The following is a 26,101-nucleotide window of genomic DNA, read 5'->3' as shown; positions in this document are numbered from 1 at the left end:
GCTTTAGTTTCCATTCCATAAGGGGGAGTCTGTGCTTTGCTAGGCAAGACTATTTATAGAGGCTCTCAGTTTTCACACTAACTCCTGCAGGGGGGAGCATCTGAAGCATGCACCTACCCTCTCATCAAGGCTCCGTCTGCCCCAACTTTCCAGGCTTTTCTATCATTAGTTTGGATTGTTTACTGCAGCAAACTCACCTGTGTTGTCGGATGTCCACCTGTGGTTTACCAGCAGAAAGAAAACTAACACAGAAAAATGAATGTTTGGATGATTTATTTCTTTTGCCATGGTGAAAACACCACTGTGACATCAGCCATAATGGCACAGATTCAGAAGTGACTCGAGGTGAGAGGTTGAGCTATAAAGTTTGCTCAAACTATCTCAAACCTTGGAACAAAATGTTTGTTTGACAGCAACAGGCTGATCAGAAGGTAATGTAAAAGAAAAAGGCCTGTCACTGTTTGCATTCAGGCACAAAACATGAAACCATTTGTAATTAATTATGCCCGTGCAGTTATGAATACAATTTCTTTTAAGCCCAGGTGAGCTTTAAAGCTAAATCCACCATACTCCAGGTATGCTGAAGAGACATAAACTGTACGGGTCGAGCAAAGTGTCCCCAACTCAAAAGGTTTGACATCTTCATGTAAATGAAAAACACATAAAACCTGCAGCAGCAGCATGACTTAAAGTGACTTGGTAAAAGATCACATGCACTGCTTGACTACAGTATGACTAAATTGAACAAAGCTAAATCATTAGATCATTATTTTATAGGTCATATGTCCAAAATGAAAAAAAAAGACGTTTCCTCTTTAAAAAAAATGCTGATACCAACTGCACATGGGAGCAGAGGTGAGCAGGAGAAAACCTCAGTAATAAAGACAGCAGGTCCGAACTGTCAGAGGACGCTGCTTTACCAACAAAGAAATAAATGCTTGAACTTTCATTCTCATCATAGCACCAGAGCCCTTTTAAGAGTGTGAACTGAATACTCAGTTGAACTTTTCTGGGCCTGGATACACAGAAACTCAGTCGTCGTCTCCTCAAAGTGGAGTCCTTTCTCATTGTCCTCACTGAACAGCAGCACGCTAACGACAGCTGCCTGCCTCGTATATTCAGTGAGTCATTTCAGTCACTTTCCTGCCTCCTTCAGTGAGGCTTCAGTAAGACACTCAGCTCACTCACATGGTTGTCCCATAAGTCATATGGAATGGATAACCTCAACAAACGCTACAAAGAAAGAAGTGCGTCAATCTGTTGGCTATGAGACGATTTTGTGTCTTTATTAGTTTCGATAAATCTGAAGATTAAGAGGATGTTTCATCATCAGATGTATTGTTTCTCCTTGGTTAAGTGTCAACCACACTTGACAATATATTAAACCTGAGCCAACCTGCCTTGAGACAGGCTAGTAGATACAGATTGTCACAAGCTTGGTAAAGTGAGGTGAGGTGGAGCCACCTGCAAGTGTAAAAAAAAATATCACAGTAATGTTAACTCAACCTCTAAACTTTGGAGTCGGCCTCGGCCGCCTCCTGTACGGAGGGAATCTTTGGGATTGGACGTCTCTTTCTCCTCGCAGCGGGATCTGGCTGGCCTGATTGCAGTGCTGCCGCGGCAGAGACGGGAGGAGGGACCGGGATGGGACGTCTCTTCTTCACAGAGGCGACACTGTCGGGGCGTTCACTGAGGATGCCCTGAGCCACGCTCTCCAAATCGTCCACAGATGTGCGGATGGCATCAGCCATTTGCTCTTTAGCCACTGAGACAAAGCCGCGGTCTCTGGCCAGGGAGGCCATACCGCCCGTTACTAGAGCCTGGAAAAGAAAACAACATGCAGTTCATCACAAATAGTGGAGTTTCTTGTTATTAGGGATGTACGATAATATCGGCACATCATCAATATCAGCCAATAAAGTCTTAAAATGTCCCCCAAATGAACATTTCGGCTGATATGACAGGCTTTAACATGATTAAACATGATTTATTTTGCCCAGAGAATATATTGATCTTGAAAAGCATTGTATGTCTGCATCTACCAGCAGGGCCATCACAATAAGACTAGACCTAATCATGAATGTTTTTTTTTTGTGGAGGTCCATTTTCTAAGTCTGATCCAAATTATTTTCTGGTTGGACTTAGATAATGGATCATCGAAACTATTCTTACTTGCCCCTCAGGGCTTCCGTAGAGACTTAGTGTTCTCTGCAATTAGGTGGAAAAATACATATTGCATATATCTGTATCGGCATCAGCAAGTGGCCAAAATGAGTTTGAAAGTATCGGAAAACACTAAGAAATCCACAGATTCAGTCATAAATCAGTGTTCATACAGCAGCTAATTATGTGATGTTGTAGCTCTCAAATTTAATGCACTCAGTTCTCAAACAAAGCAAAACTAGAACGTAACTGTGTTCACTCTTTCAGGACAAATTAATGCGGTTCAATTCAGGGCACCAGGCTTAATTTGTGTCCAGGAAATGAGCCTGGTATTGGTGAAGGAGTTCTGTTCATTATCACCGTCCATGACAGATCTGACAGTGGACATCAGGACATTTCCTGCTGATAGAGGTGGGAATTAATTAGTGTGTGATTAAAGAGGTGGACGGTCTGAGATCCTTCTTGCTTACCTCATGGACGAGCTGGTCGGCTGCAGTATGGGAGCTCTGACTCTGACTGTCACCGTAGTCAGGGTCATAAGGGAACTGCAAAGACAAGATATTCTGCCATGTCTGGTCTGTATATGTTGTTTTTTTTACCATCATTTACGCTGGATGAGTGAATAAAATACTACCTGTGTTTTGTCTGTTCTCACTGTGAAGTTCCAGGAGCGCATGTTGCCTAAACGAGGGTCAATAAAGAATACAATAATGGCGTTGCACTAATCTGTATGAAAGGTGTTACACAAATAAAGTTTGATTGATTGATTGATTGATTGATTACCTGGCTCTGCATCCTCACTGGAATTATAAAACTCTCCAGGACTGCCTTCTCTGTCAAACCTGAAAGACAACAACAACTGTCACCCATCACCTATGTTCACACACATGTCCTTTATAAATAGGCGTGCGTTGGGCTCTCACTCGAAGGCGAAGGCGTTGTTGTTAGTGTTGCTTCTTGGCGGGATTGTGGGGAAAAATTCAGTCGTGGGCTCCAAGCCGGAGGAGTTTGGTGGAGACTCAGGCTGGCTCTCAGAGAACTGGAGGGGCCGCTGCTGGGTCATCTGTTGGGACTGCGCGTTGGCGGGCTCGCTGGTGAAGGAGTCCACCCGGTTACCAAACAGGCCGTGTGAACGCTGGAAATGTAGAGTCCAGTATTAGTCTACATATTGACCAGTCACTCCTACTCATTCCATCCAAAAATAAGTTTCAATTAAACTAGAGTGACAAGATTTCCTAACAATGATAACGCAGAATATGTGCATGAATACACTGTTTTTTTTTTATCTGTTATTTCAATTTACACAAAGTGGTTCTCACATGGTAAATGGTCTCCTCTCCACTCTCCTCCATAGCTCTGTCCATCTCTTCCTCGTTCTGCAGGTCTCCTGAAATGGCTCTGTGCATCTCCGGAGCTGCCTCTTCATCTATGCTCCTCAGGCCCGCCTGAAAAAAGAAAGTAAGTGTGAAAAAAATTTAGTGCAAAGGCATCGTAGCGCCGTGTTCACAAGGAGAGGAAAGATGAGGCTGAGTACTGGTGTAAAAAATGCAGGAGGTGTTACACTTGTTACACTATGTAATAAGAGTATTATTATTATATTAGTTATTATGAAAAATGCTCGACATCCCTCTGGAGTATTTCTGAGTGATTTCAAATTATTATGCTATAATTTTAACATCATTTGGTTTTGACCCCATTCTGACTGCTCACCTGGATCTCCGGGCCCGAGGCGCTCTTCTTAGAGGGCCGGTAGCCGTAGTACTCCTCCTGACGCTTCAAGAACTTACGGAAGTGGTCCTGGAGCAGGAAGGTGGAGTAGAACTTCCCCACAGTCACTTCATCATCTATAACCAGACGTGTCACAACGCTCTCAGCGGGAGAAAGACCGGATTATTTTACAAAGGTGAATTCAACTACTAGACTCACCTCCTATAGGGGGGATGACCTGGTCCAACAGTTTCATACTGGTGCGTTTCCAGATTTGCTTTATAATGGCTCTCAGCTCCTCGTTGGCCTGCTCAAAGTTACCTGATCAGAGAAGTTAATTAAGATTTTAATGGAATTACAGTATCATACAGTTGAAGCAAACTCAAATGTCACAATATGACTTGTAATCCATGCAAGTTTTGAATGTCTGCACCTTCTGTTTTGATCTTGAGGGCTGTCCTGACCAGAGCAAACAGGGTGGCATTGAAGGTGACAGTGCCGTCACTGTTGAGAGGCATGTTCATACCGACCAAACGCTACGGACAGGAAGCAGAGAGAAATTGAGTTTTTATTTTTTTGCCCATTTTATACTTTTATTGACTAATGTTTTTACTCAATTTTTAACTGTTTTCTTCTTTTTTAAATCATTATTCAGTGGCATCTATCTATTTATATATTTATTGTATCTTATGTAATGCATTCTGTCTTTTATCATCATCTGTATTTAAATATATATATATATATATATATATATATATATATATATATATATATATATATAAAAATATATATATATATATATATGTCAATGTCATTGACCCTGTTTATGTACCTTGCACGCAGCACGATGAGGGCAGAACTTGCCAAAGCCCAGTGGAGGCTGGAGGCTTCGCAGCAGCGTCACCACGTCCAGATGTTTAATTCTCCCCCTGTTAGATCAGAGGAACATCTTATACTCACAATATGTCTGAGGGCACCCACTTAAATCTGACCTAGTTCCTGTGTGGTAAGAGCATAAATAAAATAGAGGGAGTAAAGTTTCATGAGCAGTGCTCAGGCATACGTGGCTTCAGGGTCATATTCAGCCCAGATCTTCTTAAACTCATCCAGATGGTGCGGACCAAGAAGAGACCAATCACGGGTCAGATAATCAAAGTTGTCCATGATGACAGCTACGAACAGGTTGAGGATCTGAAGTAGGCAGAGAAAAAGTAATTTTGTTGTATGATGATCACTGAAATTTAACAACAGATAATAATGCAGCTAAAGAATAAATGTCGACTTCCTGATGCTGCTCACCAGGAAGGCACAGAGACAGTAGAAGCTGAGGAAGTAGAAGACAGCAAAGTTGGACCCGCAGGTGAACTCCTCTCCTGGCAGGAAGTCAGACTTGGGGTCACACTTTTTCCCATACATCGAAGCCATCATGACCTCCTGCCAAGCCTCTCCAGTAGCACATCTGGATACGTAAAGGGAGATCTTGGCTCAGTTTTTGCAACCAGTAATTTTGACCAATGATCCTGGCTCAGAGACTCACCGGAATAACATCAGAACAGCCTGAGGGAATGTCTGGAAGTTGTTGTTGCGGTTGATTTGGGTGCCGTCCACTAATGCTACCTTTCCAAAGATCTGAAAGGTTGTTACAATCTCAGTCAAAATCCAAATACAAAAACTTAGTCTTAGCAGAAACAAATTACAATCTTCAGCAGTTTACAGTGTTTTCATGCAGAAAATAAATATTAAATACTGTACCTGCATCCCGATGACAGCATAGATAAAGAAAAGCATCACGATGAGCAGAGCCACGTGAGGAAGAGCCTGCGGAAATAAACCAGTCACCTCATTCAAAGTGTGTAAAAAGTCAGGATAAAAAGAGTGAAAATGATGAATGTGCGACAGACCTGGAAGGACTTGATGAAGGTCCACAGCAGGTTACGGATGCCCTCAGAACGGTTCAGCAGCTTGACCAGACGCATGACACGGAAGAGTCGGAAGAACGTGATGGAAACTGAGGCATTTTCAGACGCCTACAGCGAAAAGAACCGGAGGATTTGAGAACAATAAAACATAGAAAAAGAAAAACACTGCCGGTTTTAATCCTGGGAATGTTTAAGGCTTACCGCAATTGCTTGCATAGGATTCGTCTCCTGCACAAAGAACATGAAAAGATGATAGTGTGGTTACATGAGCTGTATATGACCTAAGTTACCATATCACTAACGAGGGGCACATAGCAGACATAACATTGATCAGCTGTTAAATGTTATTAAGGTTTGATTTAAATCACAAAATAGGGTTAATATTAGAGACATTGTTCCACCTCTGATGAGTTACAAAGCCTCCAGGTCTTAGTTGCTGAAAACTAGAAGAACAGCTGCTATTTATAACTCATGCCAAATAAACAATATAAACACACTTAATAGACAACATCTAACATTAACATCTTTCAGCCAATCCAGCCACCATTAAGTCAAGTAGTGTAATTTGTAAGAAATGGCCAAAACTAGGGGGGGCAACATAACATCTAACTGCTGCTCACCATAGCAATCTTTGGCTGTAGCAACTAGCTTCAGTTAGCAAGTAGCTTAGTTAGCCGTGGAGCTAACTGGCCCTATTAGCTTTTCTTGGTCCGATAAAAGAGAGAAACTTGAATTCAGATGGTGTGCTGTTGTATTTTTCTGTTCAGTAAAGTAAATAGGTGTAAAAATAGTTCCTTTCTTGACATTTAATTAGTTTATTTTTTATTACTTATGAGACTAAGTAGCAAACTGGCTGCTTTTACATGTCCTAGCTAAAACTAGAAGGGCTATCAGACTATTGTCTCTTGCGTTAGAAGGGGGTATAGGGAGACAGGACCGGGCTAGCTGGTTAGCATGCTAACTTCAGTAGACATCTCAGCATCACTGTACACAGACGCCTTTAACTTCAACTTCAATGCTGTTGTTTCTTCACATTCTGTTTTTTTTTTTTTAAATCTGGCCATATCTTACAAAATGGCACTTTAACACTTGCTATGCTGACATACAGTATTTCTGTGTTGAGCTGTAGCCCCGTGTGTATAAACTTGAGCCATACTGGAACACAATATAGCAAAAACACCTCGAGGTCTCATCTTACACTCGCTCTGTAAGATCAGACAGTAGAAACACGGATGTTTCTCCAGCAGTTTAAGGCCACACACGGTTCAGTACAGCAGCGCTACAAGGTTAGTAGAGAACATAATGGAGTGCTCTCACAGCAAGGCTCATGCAGCAGTGCAGTGCAGTGGAGATCAGATATTTACAGCACAGCCATGGAGACAGTACAGTCCTCCACTGGAGGCCAGGGCAGTCTGTGGAGAGTAGACAGATGAGTGAGGTGAGGTGCATGGAGGACGGAGGAGTTGAGAGGGATTAAGAAGAAGAAAAGGAGGCAAAAGAAGAAGAAGAATATGAGTGAAATAGGCTTTGGACGGAGAAAACTGAATTTGCTAAAAGCTTGTGTTCATGGATGAAAAGGATGAGGACAATGCAGTGCAACGATGTCAGGAAGAAAACTGTCACTGACAAAGAGAAAATATTGAGTTTGTGTAGCTTTAGCATAAAAAAACAAACAGAATCCTTAATTAATATAGTGCTCTTTTGAGAGTGCTTGGACAACACGCAGAAAACAGAACATAATAGAATATTACTGAAATATTGTTATGGATCATTGTTGGAATAATGAACAGTTTGGTGGTTTGTTGATGAAAATGGCTCGTCTGAGGTTGGACAAAGCACTGAGGAGGGTGAGAGAGGCCAACAACAGTACTGACCATGTCCTATGAGCTAGCACCAATCAGCTGTTGGGCCACGATTGTATGCTTCTGGGTCAGAGCATTGAATAAACACATGTAATCACTTCAGTTAAAATCACACTATTGACTGGGAATGTCTCATTATGACAACGCCATGGACTTCCATACACAGCACCTGCAATGATAATCTGATATCTCAGGAATTCATTCGGATTGATTTAAATAATGTTTAATGATATGTACTCACATCGACTTCACTCAGGATCACATCAACAACGCTACCGATGACGATAATGAAGTCAAACACGTTCCAAGGGTCCCCAAAGTAGCCCTGCACAGAGAGGTAAAGCATTGCTGCGACAAGAGGACGCTAGACTGGATGGAGAACCGCTTGAAAAACAAACATTAGAGTGCTTACCCTCGCTTTGAAGGCCATGAGTTTGAGAATCATCTCCACAGTGAAGAGCACGGTGAAGATCAAGTTCAGAGTGTCTGACAGCTTGGTCACATGGTCCGACTGGTTGCAGTGCTGTTTCGAAGTGGAAAGCGAATATTAATCTGAACATGTTACAACTGTTGTATTATTAGAAGATGTAGTTTTAAGAAGGATAATTACATATAATATGAACTTTGCAAAGGTATATGCACACAGATTCATCTAGTATATTTAGCATTTCTATTCTATATTAGTCTTATTTATTCGAGTGTATTTGTATTATATTCAATTTTATGTTTCTCTTAGTCAATTCCTACCTCGTGCTGCTAATTTTTGTTTTGTTTGTACACTGTTTTGTTCCCTTGTGTCAAAATGAATTTCTCCTCCAGGGGATCAATAAAGGTTTATCTTATCTTATCTTATCTTATCTTATCTTATCTTATCTTATCTTATCGTATCGTATCTTATCTTATCTTATCTTAAATAGTCGAGTAATGTACTGACTTAAAGCCCTTGAAGACCCAAGTCTCAAGTTTTTCTCCGTAATGTTAAATATTCATGACCGAAGAAGCAACTTCAGAGTCAAAACAACATCTGCAGCTATTATTTATGAAGAGTTTAACCACCCAGAAATTCACTATTCTCCTTCATCGCGGCTGTGTGGGTGTGTTTTGATAAGATTTGAATGACAGAGACAAAACAAACCCACCAACTGTCATCACATTCTGACTCAAATGTTGCTGAACCCCTGATTCATGTGTTGAAATGGATGATGTCGCACCCACCCACTTCAAACCAATGAAGAGAGCACAAACTTAAAAATAAAAAAAAGAAGGAATACAGAATTCTGTTTTATGTGAAATAACAAAAGCTGCTCTAACTTTGGCAGAGATCAGTTTCAAGAAGATCAAAGGGCCCGTTTATTATAATTTAGGTCTTATTTTGGTTGTAGCTTTGGCCCATTATCAAACTTTTACGTCACAATTACCTTGGTGAGTATTACAAACGTGTTCATCAGATGCTTTGCTCTAGTCTGTATTAATATTCAATAAAGTTGATGAGGTAAATTTAATTAAATATACTGTATTTGTACTGTTTTCAATTGAGTATATGTTCAAACGGATGATCAAATTATCACATTATGTTTGACTTGTTGTCCCAACTTTTTGGGAATCGGGGTTGTAAGATCCAAATTGTAATAAAACAGATTAGCCCTCAATAATAATCAAATCCAGCTAATATTGAAACTTAACAACTGGATCTCATCCACTAAGTGTATTGTCCAGTCCTCTCTTACCACAGCTAAAATTTATATGCAAAGTTAAGTTTAGTAAATTAAGCGACAAAGAATTATGTAGGGCACTCTGCATTAATGCGCTCCTAATCCTCACCAAAATTAATTAGTCTGGGATTTTGCCAGAAAGTCATAATGTCCCGTATTTGAAATAAAGTTTCAAAGTTTCCACTTGATCGTTAATTAAATGCTGTGACAAACACTGAACTCTTCTTCTCTCAAAAGATACTGAATATTGACACTGAATCTGTCCGTCAGCGGCCTCAATACAATCTCAGTGTCTTTAAATTACAAGACGGCTTTAATTTGCATACCTGCATCCCCAGACACAAGGTGTTGAGCATAATTAGGAAGAACATGAGGTACTCGAAGTAGCAGGACGTGACAATGTACCAGACTCTGTACTGGTAGGGGTTTTTGGGGATGTAGCACCTCAGAGGACGAGCCTTCAGGGCGTACTGCACACACTGACGCTGAAAGGGAGGCAGACAGTGGGTTAAAAAACATAATAATGAGTCATTCTGCATTTGAGCAACATGTTTTAGATTTAGATTCACTGAGAGTCTCCATGTACCTGGTTCTTGTCCAGCTCACAGTCCTTATACTCCTCCTCGCCCTGCTCCTGGAAAGTGACGATGACGAAGCCCACAAAGATGTTCATCATGAAGAAGGCGATGAGGATGATGTAGATGATGAAGAAGATGGAAACATCCACGCGGTTGTTGAAGACAGGACCTTGGTCTTCTTCATCTGAATCAATGGCTTTGTATAGCAGCCTGGGAAGTTGGGAAATTGGCAGGACAAAGATCAAAGATCAGAGATACAATAAGGCTAATTTGTAGAGATGAAAAGTATAATTCAGCAGATTAAAAAGGATATATTGCCTCTTTTACCATCTCTGGCTCCAAATAATGTAATTACTTGCCGACTCAATATCCACATAATAAGATGTTCTGTCTTTTAACTCAATCAGACAGACAGGATGACAAAAATGCAATTTATCAAATCAAAATTGATTGCTTACTTTGGCCAGCCCTCAAATGTGGAAACAGTGAAGAGAGCCAGCATGCCATAGAGCACATTGTCAAAGTTGAAATCACTGTTGAGCCATTCTCTCCTCGCCAACACTGTGTCTTGTAGGGAATTATCCATGTGCTTCCAGAAGTATCCCCTGAAAGCAGACCCAGAGAACGGTCACTTTAAAACACCTTTTTGATGGATTTAAATCTATGACGTGTGAGTGACGCTTATCTTACTGGCACTCCTCCTCAGTCGTTTTGGACACATCTGTGCAGCTGTAGAATTTACCCTGTCGGAGGGGGGAAGGATCAGTGACACATTTAATGCTTTAGTAGTAAGGCCTCTATGTTACAGCAGATTCATCTGGAAATATTAAAGTCTCATACTACATATGTTGTCAACATCAAAACTCACCTTGAAGAGTTGCACTCCTATACAGGCAAACATGAAATTCAGAAGCATGGTGACCAGGACGATGTTGCCGATTGTTTTGATGGCCACAAACACACACTGGACCACATGCTGTTGGTAAAGACAAACAAAACAAATGGCCACTTAATACTGTGAGAATTTCCATTTTTCATCGACTTTATATTTTTACTTGACTACATTTCAGAAGGATACTTTTTAAGGGAACAGCCTCGGGGTTAAGGTTGGTGTCCTACCGAGGACCGTCTTTGCATTTCTTTCTTTTTTCTGTCTCTCTACTGCCGACGATCCATAAAGGGCATAAAATGCTCCATAAACACTAAAAATCTGCTGAAAGGTAAGCCATAAACTTTAATAAAGGTGTTATAAATATCATGACGACAAATTCCAAAAATGGAAAAACTGAATGTACAGTAGGAAAGAGGAACATAAGTGAAAGTTGACCCTCACGGTAACATTACTGACTCATAGGGCCATTTTGCTTAACATTTGAGTCTGTATATTTTATAGAGTGATCAACAGAAGACTTACTATGAGTTGTTTAGTGATAATGATTTGGGAAAATGATTGAATTGTCCCTTTCATATGCTAATAGAGTAAAGGTTTTGAATAATGTTGACTTGGGCATCCTTCAAATGAATGTATTTGAATGATTATTACAGAACAAACGTATGTAAAATGATTAGTGCAGCACGTAAAGTGTGAGAACTGTAATGGGTTGGGTGTTTATGCTGGAAGTGTAAAGAAAAGGCGTTTATCATTTTCAAGACTTTATTGAAACAAGTTAGAGATAATACAAAACAAGGAGTAAATACAGAACGACAGTCTGTCAGACTACCAGCTTTTTATCTTTCTTTACATTTTTCTACTTACTGTGTCTATTGTTATGCACCAAAACACAAATTGAACATCTGCTCCTTGACCTGTCGCCCTCCCACGTCCACTCTCTCTCCTGTCGTCCTCTGACGTCATGACGTGCTCCGCTCTGGCGTGTCCTCGTCATCAGAGTCATCGTGGAAGCGCTAACATGCAAAACATCGTATCATCATGAGTCCAACACAATATTCATGTTCGTCTGTGAATCACTGAGGGTAACAAAAATCACTTGTAGCAGTCCCACCACTAATCTTGATGTTTTAGCTTTGCCATGTCTAACGTTATCATAGTATCATATGAAGTTACAACATCAAAATACACTTTCAAAACAATGTCTGAATGCTAACAAAGCTAGCTTGACAGCTGTCAGCGCTAGCAATGGCTATGTTGGTTATTCAGGTTCAATATGATAATATGAGGTGTTTACTTACAGGTGGGTGAGACATGAGGTAGTGACTTGTAGTTAGAGGCTGTGATGAAAACGATGCACCGCTTCGTGACGACTCGGACTCCGTCGGCAGTTTTCGGAAAGTGCGCGTTCGCTTTGCGGAGAGGCCTGAGTGCGGGGGGCGGGGCTTACTGGCTGGATACTTTCAAAATCTAACCTGGACTTGACGGTTTTTCAGACGTACCGACCCCAGCTTTAAATGAGCTGTCAATCAATATCTAATAACATAACATTACACAACATAATATAACATGACAATTCTGGACTGTTGTCATGACAATAAATAGTTGACAACCCTCACAGACAACTAGAGACACATACTGAGAGTCAGGAAGATTTCAAGATTTCAAGTTCTCATATTGAAGAGCAAAGATGGAGTCTGCGCTTCATGAGCTCCAGCATCTTTGTGACACGGTGATCAGAGTGGACGGCGTTGAATTTCAAGCACACAAGACCATCCTCTGTGACTGCAGTCCCTACTTCAGGTGAGCCGGTTATTATTAAGTGTTAATGAATTTACACTCTTTGAATAAGTAGAAAAACAGCTGAAGGGGTTAAAACCTGCAACATAACCCACTATTAATGAGAGAAACTGATTCATGGAGAAACCAGTTGGTGAAACAAAGTTGTATGAACCAAGATGCATTTTACAATGATGTTGCACTAAGTTCACTTTCTGCACACGTTGAGCATAACTGTAGAAATCCCTTCTCTGTGCCTCCTTCCTGGCCCACAGAGCGCTCTTCGCCTGCAGGTCAACCACAGACAGCCAGGTCTTTGACATTCCCAACGTGTCACCTGAAATGATGAAGCTCATCATCGAGTTTGCCTACACTGGCTCTGTTCCTGTGACACAAGAGAATATACAGGAGCTTTTTATAGCAGCTGACCAGTTCAATGTAGAGGGCATCATGCAAGTCTGCAGTGACTTCCTGGAGGAGCAGCTGGCCCCACAGAACTGCATCGGCATCTGGTGGTTTACAGACGTCTACTACAACCCCGAACTGAAACACAAGGCCTACCTCTTCATGCTCAATCACTTTAAGGAGGTTGCTGCCACCTCCGAGGAGTTCCTGCTGCTCTCTATGCAGGACCTTGCTAAAATCATTGAGAATGTGAAGCAGGAGAAGGAGGTGTTTGAAGCTATCATTCATTGGATCGCCTACAAACCTGAGGAACGCAGAGAACACATCTCTCTGCTTTTGTCCAAAGTAAGTGAGTGATGAACGATTCTCTTCGGGCTGCATTTTAGACAATTTAATTCTAACCTTCATGTCTCTGTGTAGGTCAGGCTCGCTTTGATGAGTCCAGGATACATCATGGACAGTGTCACTGACAACAAACTGGTGAAGTCAAGTGTTGAACCCCCACAGTAACTTCGGCACTGCAGCGATCAATGACCGCCTGTTTGTGGTCGGGGGCTTCAACGGCTGCACCACCACCCACGGCGTCGAGTGCTACGATGTCAACTGATGTTTGTGACATGGAGATATCACGCAGTGCCTTGAGCTGCTGTGTGGTGTCTGGACTCCCCAATATGGCAGAGTATGCTGCCCCTCGTCCATCTCTACAATTCTCCAGTGAGGATGGAGGATGGGATGAGGATGGAGTGCAGTTATCTATCTGACTGTGTGCTGCATTGCCCTGTAAATAAATGTCTCATTGCATGAAATTATTGTTATTCCAACAATCACAAAGATTTTCAGTTTGTGTCACAGCTTATCAGCTTTGTGTTATGAGACCTCTAACAAACCTCCCCGTGTACGATCTACAAGGACTTTACTGCTGCCCTTTGCATGAACTTATATATTATACCTATATCTGTCGCAGCCTTAGCGTGACATTTTAAAGAAAAGGTAGTTACACTTGAATGGGAGAACTGTATCTGAGAAAAGGGAGGCAGATCCAAGATGGCACTGTGAACACACTCCCGAAGCCAAGCCTGACCCCTAACCCTGACCCAACGCAGAAAGTTTGCTAACAATGCTACATCCCTCTCTAGTAGGAATGCAGGAGCTAGCTGCAATTCCCTAATGGACAACTGCCATGACTATACTGCGAGTGATGAATTGAAGTCCAGTGTGATCCAACTCCGAGCAAGAAGGGAAAACCAAATACTGACAACTCTCCTGACTTTGTTTCCACTCTCGTGCGACTTCTCAACACTTGGAATTACTCATCCAAGGCAAATCCGCTCAGTCTGTGAGGAAATCAACTCCTTGAAAAACTCTAAAGCAAAAGCAACTTTACACAGAAAGAAAAAGCACTCTGACATCCTGGAAATTCATTACATATCCAAAGAGGTGCTCTTGATGCTGAATGTCTTGCTTAATGGCGAACTAGAGAAGATAGAGAACCAGCAGGTGCAAATGGAGGTGATCAAAATATGTCAGGCTGTCTTACCTAGGTATGCCTGCTAATGCCTGGTAATTACGTATTTTTACATTATTATATCAATACCAAGTGCTGTATCGTAGGCAACACAACGCGTTTCGAGAGTACTTCTTGGATGAGAGGTGAAACATCTTCAAGAAACTGAAACATGTCCAACATATTATATCGATAGTTTAACTTAAGTAAACAATCTGTTATCTGTCTACTTCCTCCTCAGTGGAGGGGGTATAACTATTAATGCCTATTTTGTACCTTTAACCCCTTGGCTCTGTTGATGGCCCTGAGAGGCCTCAGCACCCTCAGCACCCTGAGAATCTTCACCACGGAGATAGCACTGGATCTGCACGTAACACATGACAAAAGCAGTCTTGATATGAGCATCTGGAAAAACAGTGTTTTTTGCAATTTTGGACAAAAAATAAGATTAGGGATGTTCTACATCTAATACGGCAATCTCAAAATGTTCACTCACTCCATTCCCATAGAAAGCAGCGAGACTCCAACCACAATCAGATCCAGGATGTTGAAGGAGTTTCGGCAGAAGGAGCCCTCGTGCATGAATGCTCCATATACTGTCATCTGTCAGTGAGATACAACAAGAGTACATAGCACACGTTTAAACTGAATATCTTCGGAAAAACCAAAAAACTATGACATTTTTTACTTTTTTCTGACACTTTTTGACCAAATGATTCGTCTGTTAACCGAGAAGATGACTGACAGATCAGTCATTAAAAAATAATTGCTAGTTGCAGCCCTAAAAAAATGTCATGATTTTTCTTCCAGCAGTGCTGAAACACATATCACTGAGTTTAGTGTTTATAATTTAGCAGGGCAATAGCTACTATCAATGCAAATTAAGGAGGCTTGCAGCAATTCCTTGATGTTCTCAGTGGAAATATGTAAGACCTGCAAAGAAAACCTGCCACGTCCTGCTCAGGCATACTTCTACCCCTCATAAAACATTTTCATTATTATGAGCGAAGACTTTAGTTGCCTGTTCCTCATAATGCTGTTTCAGAGGCATTTTCTCTGCCAACAATAACATTAGAGACTGAGTTGTTTTCTGTCATATCTGCTATAAAATGATCAAATCTAAAAACATAAAATATCAGAAAACAATGTTTATCATTAGCTTCAAGACAAAAATACCAATATCTGTTATCTAGTATCATGACAAACCCAATTATGGCAAAACAGCACATTACCTTCAGTACAATCTCAATGGTGAACACAGTTGTGAAGACGATGTCAGCATAGGCCAAGATCTGCAGGAAAAGCGAGTTGTTATCAGATGTGGCCTTCTGTCAACAGTTAATGTCCAATGTGAAGTGGTAGACATGGTTGTCACCTGGTTTCTGTAGGACTTGGGGTCGATGGGGTCCTCAGCTGCCAGGGAGATGGAGGAGAGCAGGATGAAGAGAAGGATTAAGTTGGTGAAGGATGAGGCGTTGATGATCTTGTAGCACAGCTTACGGAACCTGAATACAGATGGATATGCAAGGAGATACCGTCACTGTTACGTTATCATGACACAGTATGAGAAAACACTGAAACACTCTGGTGTTATGTCTGGTTCCTACTTGTTCTGAGGGCCAAAAATGAAAAAGGAGCTGGCTTCAGGCAAAGGAACGGCTTCTTCTTTCAGCTGCAGGTCGGCCATCGGTCGGGGCCGAGGGCTGATGGGGATTTCAGGCTCTTCCTCCTCATCATCACCTATGATGTGGGGGGAAAAATACTATAGTGTAATGACAGATTTATTCACTGCCAGTAGTTATGTTAGAGCATGAAATCTCCTGTTGTAGACTTTATATGGTAGTCACCAGAGTAGTGTGAAAACAGCCTAACTTTAGACTCTGTTATAAACTTGGCTCAGGTAATCGGCTGAGTCTAATAATAATGAGGGGTCACTATACTTATACTGTAACATATCCAACACAGCCGCCCTGGTAAGCCAGTGTAATGAATATGAACTCCTGCAATCAGAGACATCCTTCTGCTTCAACTGATAAATGTGGGAGGTTTAAGAGTTGGAGATGTTGGAGGAAAGTTCAGGTTTGGACAGTTTTTGTGTTACCTGGGAAGTCATCAGGTGGGAATGGGTCTTTCACTTCATTGACATTGGACTCAAACTCATCAATTTTAAGCTGAAAAAGAAAACAATATAAATGTATCATAGTGGCTTTCCTGAAACTTTACTGAGTGTGATATGTAATCAGAAACAAAGCTAACCTTGGCTGTGGTGGGCATGTTCTCCACCTTGGCTCTTTGCTCTGCCAGTTTCTTAGCTATCCTCTCCCTCTCCTCATCAGTCTTATCAGGCATTTTGGACCTGGAGGGTAAGAGAGGCAGGGAATGGAGTAGAGTTTAAATATGAGGAGACAGAGTAGATCATCTCAGACTTTTGGCATTTTTTTCATTACCGAAGTAGCTTTCTCCTCATCTTCTCTTCCGCCTTTTCTTTCTGAGCTGAAGTCAGACTCTCAGCCTCCGCCAGGTTGTCGACGGCGATCGCCAAGAAGACATTGAGGAGGATGTCTGACGTCCGAGCTCAGGAAAACTTTTTCTAATTTTTATTAAACATTATTGTTATGTTTACAATTTTTCTTTTGTACAAATTTTATTATTATTATCAGATTAAAACTTATATTTGTAAAATCCACTTCAGTTAGCCTCAACTGTACATTATGCTGTGCTAATTAGCAAATGTTAGCTTGCTAACATGCTAATCTGAGATGGTAAACAGGATAAACATTATACCTGCTAAAAATCAGGGTGTTAGCATTGTTGATGCTAGCATGTGAGCATGGTGATATTAGCATTCAATTGAAAGTACAGCTGTGCTGATGTGGGCCTCCGGCTGTGCAGAGCTGCTTTTTTAAAACTTTACATGATCAAAAGATATCTGAAATATTAAAATTACATTATTCACACTCTTTACACAAAAAACTAAATGCAGAAAGAATAAATTATACAAACATAAACAAAAAGTATGCCCAAATCATAAACAGTACACCTAAACAAGTACTCCAAAACAAAAAAGAAATTAAAACAGCAGATCTGATGGACTATCTAAATCCCAGAGCAGCTAACAAGGCTTTAAACTTGTTACCTTGTTGAATTCTTGATGACATTGTAAGTGTATTTGAAGGATACAGTTTCCACAGACAAAGAGGACAATAAAGTAGATGGAGACCAGGATGCCAGGAATCTCAGGCCCTCCATAAGCCATAATGCCATTGTACATGATGGCGGTCCAGTCCTCTCCTGTTAGGATCTGAGAGACAGTCAAGTGTTAAAAATTATACATTCATGTGAGCTATAAAGGGATGGGGTAGATATGCTGCATAGATCCAGAAAATCAGGAAAAAACTCAAAACAGACATTGCTGATAGTGCTGTATTTATGAATCCGTGTCCAGCCTCACCTGAAACACACTGATGAGGGCCTGAGGGAAGTTGTCAAAGTTGCTGCGTCTGGGTCTGTGGTCAGAAAAGTTGAATTTCCCCCCAAACACCTGCATGCCCAGGAGCGAGAAAATGACAATGAAGAGGAAGAGAAGAAGGAGCAGGGAGGCGATGGAGCGCACAGAGTTGAGGAGAGAGGCCACAAGATTACTCAAGGAGGTCCAGTACCTGCAAAACGGTTGGAAGAAGAGAGCTGTTAAATGACATTAAATCATACAACAACTAATTTAATATGACACGATCCTTTGACGGGGACGTGACTTACTTTGTGACTTTGAGGATCCTTAGCAGTCGGATACACCTGAGTACAGAGAAACCCAGGGGAGCCACGGCTCCTGCAGAAAACATGATCATCTCCAGGATGCCGCACAGGACCACAAAGAAGTCAAAACGGTTAAACAGAGACATGAAATATGCTCTGGGACCCAGCGCATACATCTTCACAAACATCTCTATGATAAACAGCACCAGCAGGACACGACTGGCCACATCTGAGAAGATATGAGAGGAGAGAGATGAATGGATGAAGTCGGGAGTGAAATAATTTAATGTATGAACAAAAATGGTTACAATAATATATGTATTCATCACCAACCTTGTAGGGAAGTGAGCCCGTCAGACTGATGGTGGTGCTCTGTTGCTATGGTCAGGGTGTTGAGGAAGACGAGGAACATGACTAGCCAGTAAAAGCCCTTTGTTTTCACATACACCAGACACTTCATCCTGAAGAAACGGTTCCAGCGACGGGCCAGGCGGCTAAACAGAAAAATAAACCTGCCTTAATTTGCCAAGTGGCGGTGAATATTGCCTGTAAACATTTACGCATTTACAGCAGACTCACTAGTAGTAGACAATTCGAGTCTTGCCTTCCAGGTCATACAGACTGTCTGTGTCTGAATCTCCACTGGTCAAAGGCAGGAGTCCTGTCATACAAGAGAATAACAGGTGTAAGTCAACAGTATCTCAACATTGGTTTGGTGCTGAGGTTGTTCACTTCACAGCGCTGACCTTTGCCCTCTCGGTCGGCATCCAGGACTTCAGCGTGAGTGATCCACTCCATGTAGCCGTGCAGGTCTTCGTCAAGCTGCTGACGCTCTCGCAACTTCTGAAACTCTCCACGTGACCTGGCCTTCTCTCGCTCTTTGGTAAACTCTCTGAGTGCAAAGAGTTACATAGCACATGTGATCATTTTTAAAGTTTGTTCATGTTAAGAGATAGGTGCAGGAACAGAAGATTTTAGTTGTCTTACCCACTGAGCACACCCAGAACGAGATTGAGCACGAAGAAGGAGCCGATCAGAATGAGGGGAACAAAGTAGATCCAGGGCCATTCATTTCCTATAGCATCATTAACCTGAGAGACAGAAACAATGTGTTGTATTAGGTGTACCATATACTTACAATAAATATACAATAAATACCTTAAATGTAAAGGTTTTGATGGCATGAGCACAATTCCCCAACCCTGAAACTGAAAAACAACTGAGGTGATGTTCAAGCAGTCACTGACCCAGTAGAGCACTTTGGTCCAGCCCTCCATGGTGATGCACTGGTAGACTGTCAGCATGGCAAAGCCAATGTTATCAAAGTGGGTGATGCCGTTGTTGGGACCTTCCCAGTTTGGCCGACACTCAGAGCCGTTGATCAAGCAGCGACGTCCGTTACCAGCCTGAGCGCAGGGAGCGGGCAGCTCACCTTCTGCTGTGGAGTAGATATCTGTGGACCAAAGAGACGAGATGAATATCATTTTTTGAATTTAGCTTCATGGATTTATAACAGATAATATATTAGGTATGACTATAACTGACAACATATTTATGCATACTTGTGCCAGTGTAATAGCAGGTCTTATGCATTTTGCACTTGAAGAGCTCCAGTCCCATGATGGCATAGATGGTGACCAGCAGAAAGACCAGCAGGGCGATGTGCAGCAGCGGCAGCATGGCTTTGAGGATGGAGTTCATCACCACCTGCAGGCCTGAACAGGAACAGTAAAACCAAACATTACAACAAAAACCTGACAAACATTTTCTCAGCGCCGTCTCCAGAAAGCGTTCTTGACATATACTGTACAATATTTCCAGTGTAACATAAATACAGGGTTTTTTAGGCTCTTACTGGGGACTCCAGAGACGAGACGTAAGGGCCGCAGCACTCTGAAGGCTCTCAGTGCCTTCATGTCAAACCCTCCACCTTTCTCCATTGGCACTCCTGCTATCTTATTGATGGTATCCAAGGCAAAGGTGAAGAGACTGTAGGAAAAGATTAGAGAACCGTAACTGTCTACCCCTACAATAACTTAACTGAGCGTTACAAAATGGGCATTCATCAGAACACTATTCCAGTTTTGATATGATTGTCAGATATTACATTTTCTACACTTAAAATTTAAAGGTGCAATATGTAAGAATTGGCATTCGTTGAATTCATACATAAAACAAATAAGGGTCCAGCATATCACCAGAATAACAACAACAGTTGCTAACTCCAGCTGTGGTTAGCTCAGTTAATCATGCAGCTAGCAGTTCAGACTGGGAGCTTGGGGCACCAGGGGAGCGTTAGTGTTTACACTGCTAAAATTGGAGCTTTGGACCAGGATGGGCCAGGGCTAGCTGATTAGCATAATGTCCAAACTGTTAACTGCTAATTATGTAGATTGCTACATGATGAACCTTTAAGTGTCAGTGGTCATTTCTTAGATGTGCTCAGTGGGAAGCTGTGTCCTTTGCTGCAGCTCTGAGCTCGTCTTACCCCATGAAGACGATGACAAAGTCCAATATGTTCCAACAGTTCCGTAAATAGGCGCCTTCATGGAACACGAGCCCGTACGCCACTATCTTCAGAAAGCACTCTAACGTGAATATGATCAGGAAGATGTACTCCAGGCTCTCCTGCAGAAAGACAAACAAACAAATTACCTTTTTTAAACCACCTTCAGGTTTGATTCTCTAGTGGAATATGGAATAATTGGAGTAAATGACAACTTTGGCATTTAAGCAGCCCCTCTGGGGAAAAGCAATAGATGTTGCTCGTATTAGATGAACTCATTAGCTTTTACAACCTCTTGCAGATTAAACATGACCTCATAAGGTCTGAACAGATGGGTGGCCCATGAGTCACATTGTGATTAATGAAATAAATTGAGCCACGATTGAACAAGTAAGAGCCTTGTCACACTGTACGACGCAAACTGTTTGCAGAAAATGAAATTATTTCGGAGGTGGTAAACATGTAAAGATCAGCGTGGCTGAATCTGTGTTTTTATAATCAGTGTTGATATTTTCAGAGAAAACATGAGGTGCTATCAAAACACTCCAACGCACATATTTGCATACAAAAGCAGCTTGAAATTGTCATCAATAGAGAGACTACTTCTGCTTTCACTCTTAATCACCGCTGTAAATAGAGATGATGTACGAGTAGAGGCTGTAATATGAGGACAGTATGATGGAGTCACAGTATCATCGAGAGAGTTCATTTGAGGTATAGTATACTATAAACTATATCTGATTGGCTGTTTGGTCCTTCTGAACAAATCAGGTCATAATGTTTGGCTCAACCATCCGGCAGCAGACTCAAAACCGCTAATCAGTTACAACCTCCAAGGCCAACCCTGCAAGTAAGAAGAAATGAAATGAAACTAAGTGGGGCAACAACGTTGCAGCGTATCAATGTTACAAACCATCATATTTTATGAACCCATGAGTGGTTACATGAGGCGACATGCATCCACCTGCGTCAGTCGGGTGAGTGACGCTCTCTGTGTCGACCTACTTCTAACAGCAACGGGGGAAGGGGGGCGAAGCTGACCTGCTCTTCTTACACTGCTCACCTCTGAGGAATGGTGCAGTGAGAAGTAAGAAGGATTTGGCTGGGAGGCTGGTGAGCACGGCCAAAGCAAAGATATCACACAAATGGGGTCAGTTTCAGGTCCAGATACCTGATGACTTGATCAAATTCTGCGGGGTGCAGGTCAATCAGCTGGGCACCAACAAGACTGATAGCTCTGACCTATTGATGTGTGGAGTTTATTGACTGAATGTTGGAAAGCAGGCGCTGGCTAGCTTCAGATGGTGTTATATATTGACATTTGAGCTGTCAGAGATCCACATATCAAGTCTCACACAACGAGCCTCCTCAATATCATAACACCCAGTGTCAATACAACCTCAAATATCTAGACATTGGCAGGATGTGTACACTCTGCAAGAGCAAACATATCTGTTGCTCACTACACCACAAGTTCACAGTTTGACAATCCCTGAGTCGTTTCAGTTGGTCCCCAAGCTACCAACACACTCTCCTGTCCACGTCCTCGCAGCAGTGTAAACACCCACCACCTGTGAGGCTGAAATATAATAGCAGAAGCATCCAGAGGTCGAACATCTGCACCGGAGAGAGACTGTGAATCATCTGCTATCTAGACTGAAAGGAGTCATGAAACCCTACTCAATTTTTGATGTAGCAAAAACGAGCTCAGTTTCAGTAGCTTGTATATTTCAACCTGTTTGGGAGGCATTTCAATCCAAGCACAAAATCATAAAAACAGACATTAAAGCATCACTACGTAACTTTGAAAGTAATTCTGGAGGAAGGTAGTTTATTGTTGAGTCTTATTCCCACATCGTCAAATACCAACACTGTGGGTTCACGTTCGGGTCCGAAAGCCAAAGACCCTGAGACTAATGGACCCCGCCCCTCGCATAATGTTAGCTTTGATTGACTCCAGCCCTGCAGATGATATATGGGTAATGGATGCACGGACAAAAAGAGACTCAACAAATAACCATCATTCTAAAGGAAGTTACATTGTGTTGCTTTAAAGCGATTTTAGCCATTAATAGCCATTAAAGGCATTTCTGATTTAACATCTTTGTAATTTACACACATCATATCATGCTTGTACAGTTATCTTCTCTAACAGCCAGTTGCTGGTCAGAGAAGGACAAACTTATAACAGTTAGAGGATAAACTAATAGCACATTGTTTGACAGACTGTTCCTCTGCAGACGCAGATGGGACTCCAAATAAAGAACTGAGTTGTGTCTGGAGGCATTTAAATGGGGCTTGGCACTCGGCTGACCAGCTGAAACACTTAGCTATAAAGTGACTGACGTTGTTGGCTCAAAGCAGTCACATTAATTCATTGGACAGAGCTGCACAGCTGAATATTGCCTGGTCATGTTGAAACAAAAGACCAAGCATGACCAACAAATGCCAATACCACATTCTGAGTCATACATAAAAAAAAAAAAAAGGTATGTTTATACTCACCAAGTTAGTGTTGGTGTTATTACTGTCTTCCTCAGGCATGGGCAGGAACACAGCCAAAGCGATACAGTTTGCAAAGATGGTCAATAAGATGATGATCTCAAAGGTTCTGGACAAGGAAGCTCAGGATCATAACAACAACACATGAGGAGGACTGATGCAGTTAAAAACGAAACATTAATCAGTCTCGAATAATTCATGATGATAATATCTGAGTTATCATGTAGCAGTACATGCAGTGAGGGAACGTAACCAAGAACATTTACTCAAGTACTGTACTTAAGTACAACTTTGAGGTACTTGTACAACAGCATTCTAAATCTGAAGTCACTTTATACTTCCACTTCACTAAATTTTGGAGGTAAATGTTGTACTTTTCACTAAATTTACTTGATATCTTTAGTTACTAGTTTATCTGCAATCTGACAAAAAACAAAAACATTGATTCTGATAATCAGAAAAATGCTGAATATTAGATCCAATAATTGGCAAGATTGAAAAGGCCAATGCTGGTAACGCCAATGGCAAGTCAACACTAAGTGTACAGTTTATACGTACAGGTAAACACATGTATAATTTACTTTTACTTACTTTTCAGTTGTACACTTATTGCCAGAAAATTTCTTTTAATACTTAAGTACATATCATATCAGATACTTTAACTTGAGTACTATTCGTGTGGGTGACTTTCACTTTTACCAAAGTAATATTTTAACAGGATATCTTTACTTTTACTCAAGTATGGCTTTTGGGTACTTTTTACAACACTGAGTACATGTCTAGTTAATATTAACAATGGAAGGGTAAGAAACACTTAAATCATCAGTCAATTTCTTTCTCCATGTGCGTTTCTTGGGATGTAGTGTGATTAAATCAATTGAATAAATCACACAGCTCTACAAAGCTAACATCGGTCAGTGCCTGTTAATGCTGCCTGAAACATCATCCCTATAACAGCCCATTGGGTAGCCAGCAAAGCAGTCACCCTGAATGTAATCTTGTCTGCTGTGCTGCTTCATTCTCATCCATAGGGGGCTCTCTCAAAGAAATTCCCCTGCCTGGTCAGCATCATGTCTCCCTGTGATGCCGCGGGACAGCTGCACAGCCCAAGAATATGACCAAACATTTTAAACACAGACCACTCATCAGGAAAAAAAGATGCTTGGATATTTTTTTTTAATTCTACAATTTGTGAGCACTGGTAGAATTATAATAATTAAAATAAGGAGGATTAAAGAGGTTTCGTCCATTTTTCTCTAATTTGGCTCTAAATACAGCACACATCCCCCGTGTTACAGAATCACATACCAATGTGATTAAACTGCTGCAGTAAAAAACCCATGACCTGCCAGAGCATATGGACACAACTGTTCAGTAAAACTACACTAACGTTATAAAATTCTCATTCACTGTTCAACTCTGTAACCATTTTGTGAATAGAAGATATGCCTAGATGATTCTTTGGGTGTCACATATGTATATTATCTAGTAATGGACGTCAGGCTAAAAGCAGGAAACTCCCCATAGGTTCCATAACATCACTCAGCAGCCTGCCTTGTGTTCATGCGCCAAGCCTCATAGAGTGACAGCATTTCAGCGTGGCTCTTTCCACATTAAAAGCAGAATGTCAGCTATCAGGATGCCAGGAGGTGGCTCCGTTAATTGTTTCTGTCGGCCAGATGTACACAGATAAGCTTAAGAAGCTCTACAGGTGAAAATATGAAGGCTACAAACTGACATGACTGACTTTGACACAGGGCTGCCAAATACATAACATAAGTCTTAACACTACAGGGATCGCCTTACAACTGATTCAAAAGAGACTTGGCCTGCCACAGGTGAACTACATGGCTGATAATTCACAGGCCTGCAGACACCTTATTTCTGTGGCTGTCTTAACCAGAGGCCAGCTGCTGTAATAACTGTATAATACCTTCCTTTAAGAGTAAAGTACTTCTTAAAGGGCATGTTTTGAGGCCTACTTAATAGCTCAAAGTGTAATGTAGGAGTGTGTGTGTGTGTCTGTGTGTAATATAAAGGATACTTCCACTCCACAATGTTGATGCAAGCCTTGCGGAAGGGATTTTTCAGGGTGAAGAAGAAGAGGGATCTCGCAGGTCGAGGGTTGCCCCCTGTGGCCTGCAGCTTCTTCAGCTTCTCCCTCTGCTTCCTCTTCAGTTCCTCCTCATTCATGATGACCGGCTTGGCTTCTGCGTTGGACGCCATCTTGAAGCCTCCACCTGAGACAAGCTCCCAGTCCTGTAGAAATGTGTCCTCACTGTATAATCCCAAACTGAGGCAAGGTATAGCTCCCCGTTGTGAAGGCCCTCTCTAGGTTCCAGACCTGCTGATCCTTCATGCGCTCCTTCGCCACCCTCTCTCCCCTCTGCTCCTCTTCCTCTGACTCAGTCCCACACACACAGAGCCACAGGCCTCTCCTCCTGGCTGAGGGCCTCTGACAGAAAAAGCCCCCTCAGTAGGGAAAAATAACAGGAGCCCAGAGAAGCTAGAGGAGCAGTTGGCCCTGCTGCAGTTTAAATTTAGATTGTGTACCAGTGACAGGCCATGCTTGGGGATGGTTAAGAGAGAGGGGGGGGGAGTAGAAGGTTGAAGATGGGAGTAAATGGGATCAAAGGGGGGTTGGGGCAGGGCAGCAGTGGCATATGAGAGCACAAAGAAGGGGAGAGAAACAGTTTGGGGGGTCTTACACTAGTAGAATATCACCACTAAGCCCCTGAACCTGCACTTCCTTTCAAAACAGACTCAGTTGCTCTGCTGCTGCACACTGGTGTTGAAACCTAAACTGTGGCAAAATAAGGAGC

The 26,101-nt window shown here is 41.8% G+C and overlaps 2 protein-coding genes across 2 annotated transcripts; one reads left to right on the top strand and one right to left on the bottom strand.

Annotated features, from left to right (window-relative positions):
* Positions 1-256: 256 nt before the first annotated feature.
* LOC311265691 (dihydropyridine-sensitive L-type skeletal muscle calcium channel subunit alpha-1-like) lies at positions 257-25,705 on the bottom strand. The gene is made up of 45 exons (XM_084367608.1): positions 25,324-25,705; positions 23,283-23,388; positions 20,760-20,899; positions 20,127-20,260; positions 19,834-19,986; positions 19,519-19,724; positions 19,259-19,362; positions 19,018-19,163; positions 18,851-18,932; positions 18,605-18,765; positions 18,275-18,500; positions 17,970-18,177; positions 17,699-17,819; positions 16,966-17,080; positions 16,775-16,874; positions 16,620-16,689; positions 16,126-16,258; positions 15,894-16,023; positions 15,751-15,810; positions 15,015-15,121; positions 14,795-14,882; positions 10,810-10,917; positions 10,632-10,684; positions 10,400-10,546; positions 9,950-10,151; positions 9,690-9,848; positions 8,064-8,174; positions 7,893-7,976; positions 7,154-7,201; positions 5,991-6,017; positions 5,772-5,897; positions 5,623-5,688; positions 5,408-5,499; positions 5,170-5,329; positions 4,934-5,061; positions 4,703-4,799; positions 4,304-4,406; positions 4,090-4,191; positions 3,874-4,007; positions 3,483-3,608; positions 3,087-3,298; positions 2,947-3,005; positions 2,798-2,844; positions 2,634-2,708; positions 257-1,820 (listed from the first exon to the last, which is right to left on the bottom strand). The coding sequence occupies exons 1-45, from the start codon at positions 25,503-25,505 to the stop codon at positions 1,509-1,511; spliced, it is 5,550 nt and encodes a 1,849-aa protein (XP_084223734.1). The 5' UTR covers positions 25,506-25,705; the 3' UTR covers positions 257-1,508.
* On the top strand, positions 12,129-13,849 carry LOC311265141 (kelch-like protein 10). Its single transcript, XM_084366491.1, has 3 exons — positions 12,129-12,633; positions 12,885-13,359; positions 13,435-13,849. The coding sequence occupies exons 1-3, from the start codon at positions 12,521-12,523 to the stop codon at positions 13,522-13,524; spliced, it is 678 nt and encodes a 225-aa protein (XP_084222617.1). The 5' UTR covers positions 12,129-12,520; the 3' UTR covers positions 13,525-13,849.
* Positions 25,706-26,101: the final 396 nt, after the last annotated feature.

Source organism: Pagrus pagrus (genome assembly GCF_965226575.1).
Source record: "Pagrus pagrus genome assembly, chromosome: 11".
NCBI lineage: Eukaryota > Metazoa > Chordata > Actinopteri > Spariformes > Sparidae > Pagrus > Pagrus pagrus.
Note: the sequence above shows the minus strand (reverse complement) of the source record. Positions and strands in the feature narration are given on the sequence as shown.

Coding starts and splice junctions, on each gene's coding strand:
- LOC311265691 (XM_084367608.1), bottom strand. CDS start 25,505: ATGGCGTCCAACGCAGAAGCCAAGCCGGTCATCATGAATGAGGAGGAA. Junction 16,875..16,965: donor ATGAGGAGAAAGCTACTTCG/GTAATGAAAAAA, acceptor CTTACCCTCCAG/GTCCAAAATGCCTGATAAGA. Junction 16,259..16,619: donor CCCACCTGATGACTTCCCAG/GTAACACAAAAA, acceptor CCCACATCATAG/GTGATGATGAGGAGGAAGAG.
- LOC311265141 (XM_084366491.1), top strand. CDS start 12,521: ATGGAGTCTGCGCTTCATGAGCTCCAGCATCTTTGTGACACGGTGATC. Junction 12,634..12,884: donor GACTGCAGTCCCTACTTCAG/GTGAGCCGGTTA, acceptor CCTGGCCCACAG/AGCGCTCTTCGCCTGCAGGT. Junction 13,360..13,434: donor TCTCTCTGCTTTTGTCCAAA/GTAAGTGAGTGA, acceptor GTCTCTGTGTAG/GTCAGGCTCGCTTTGATGAG.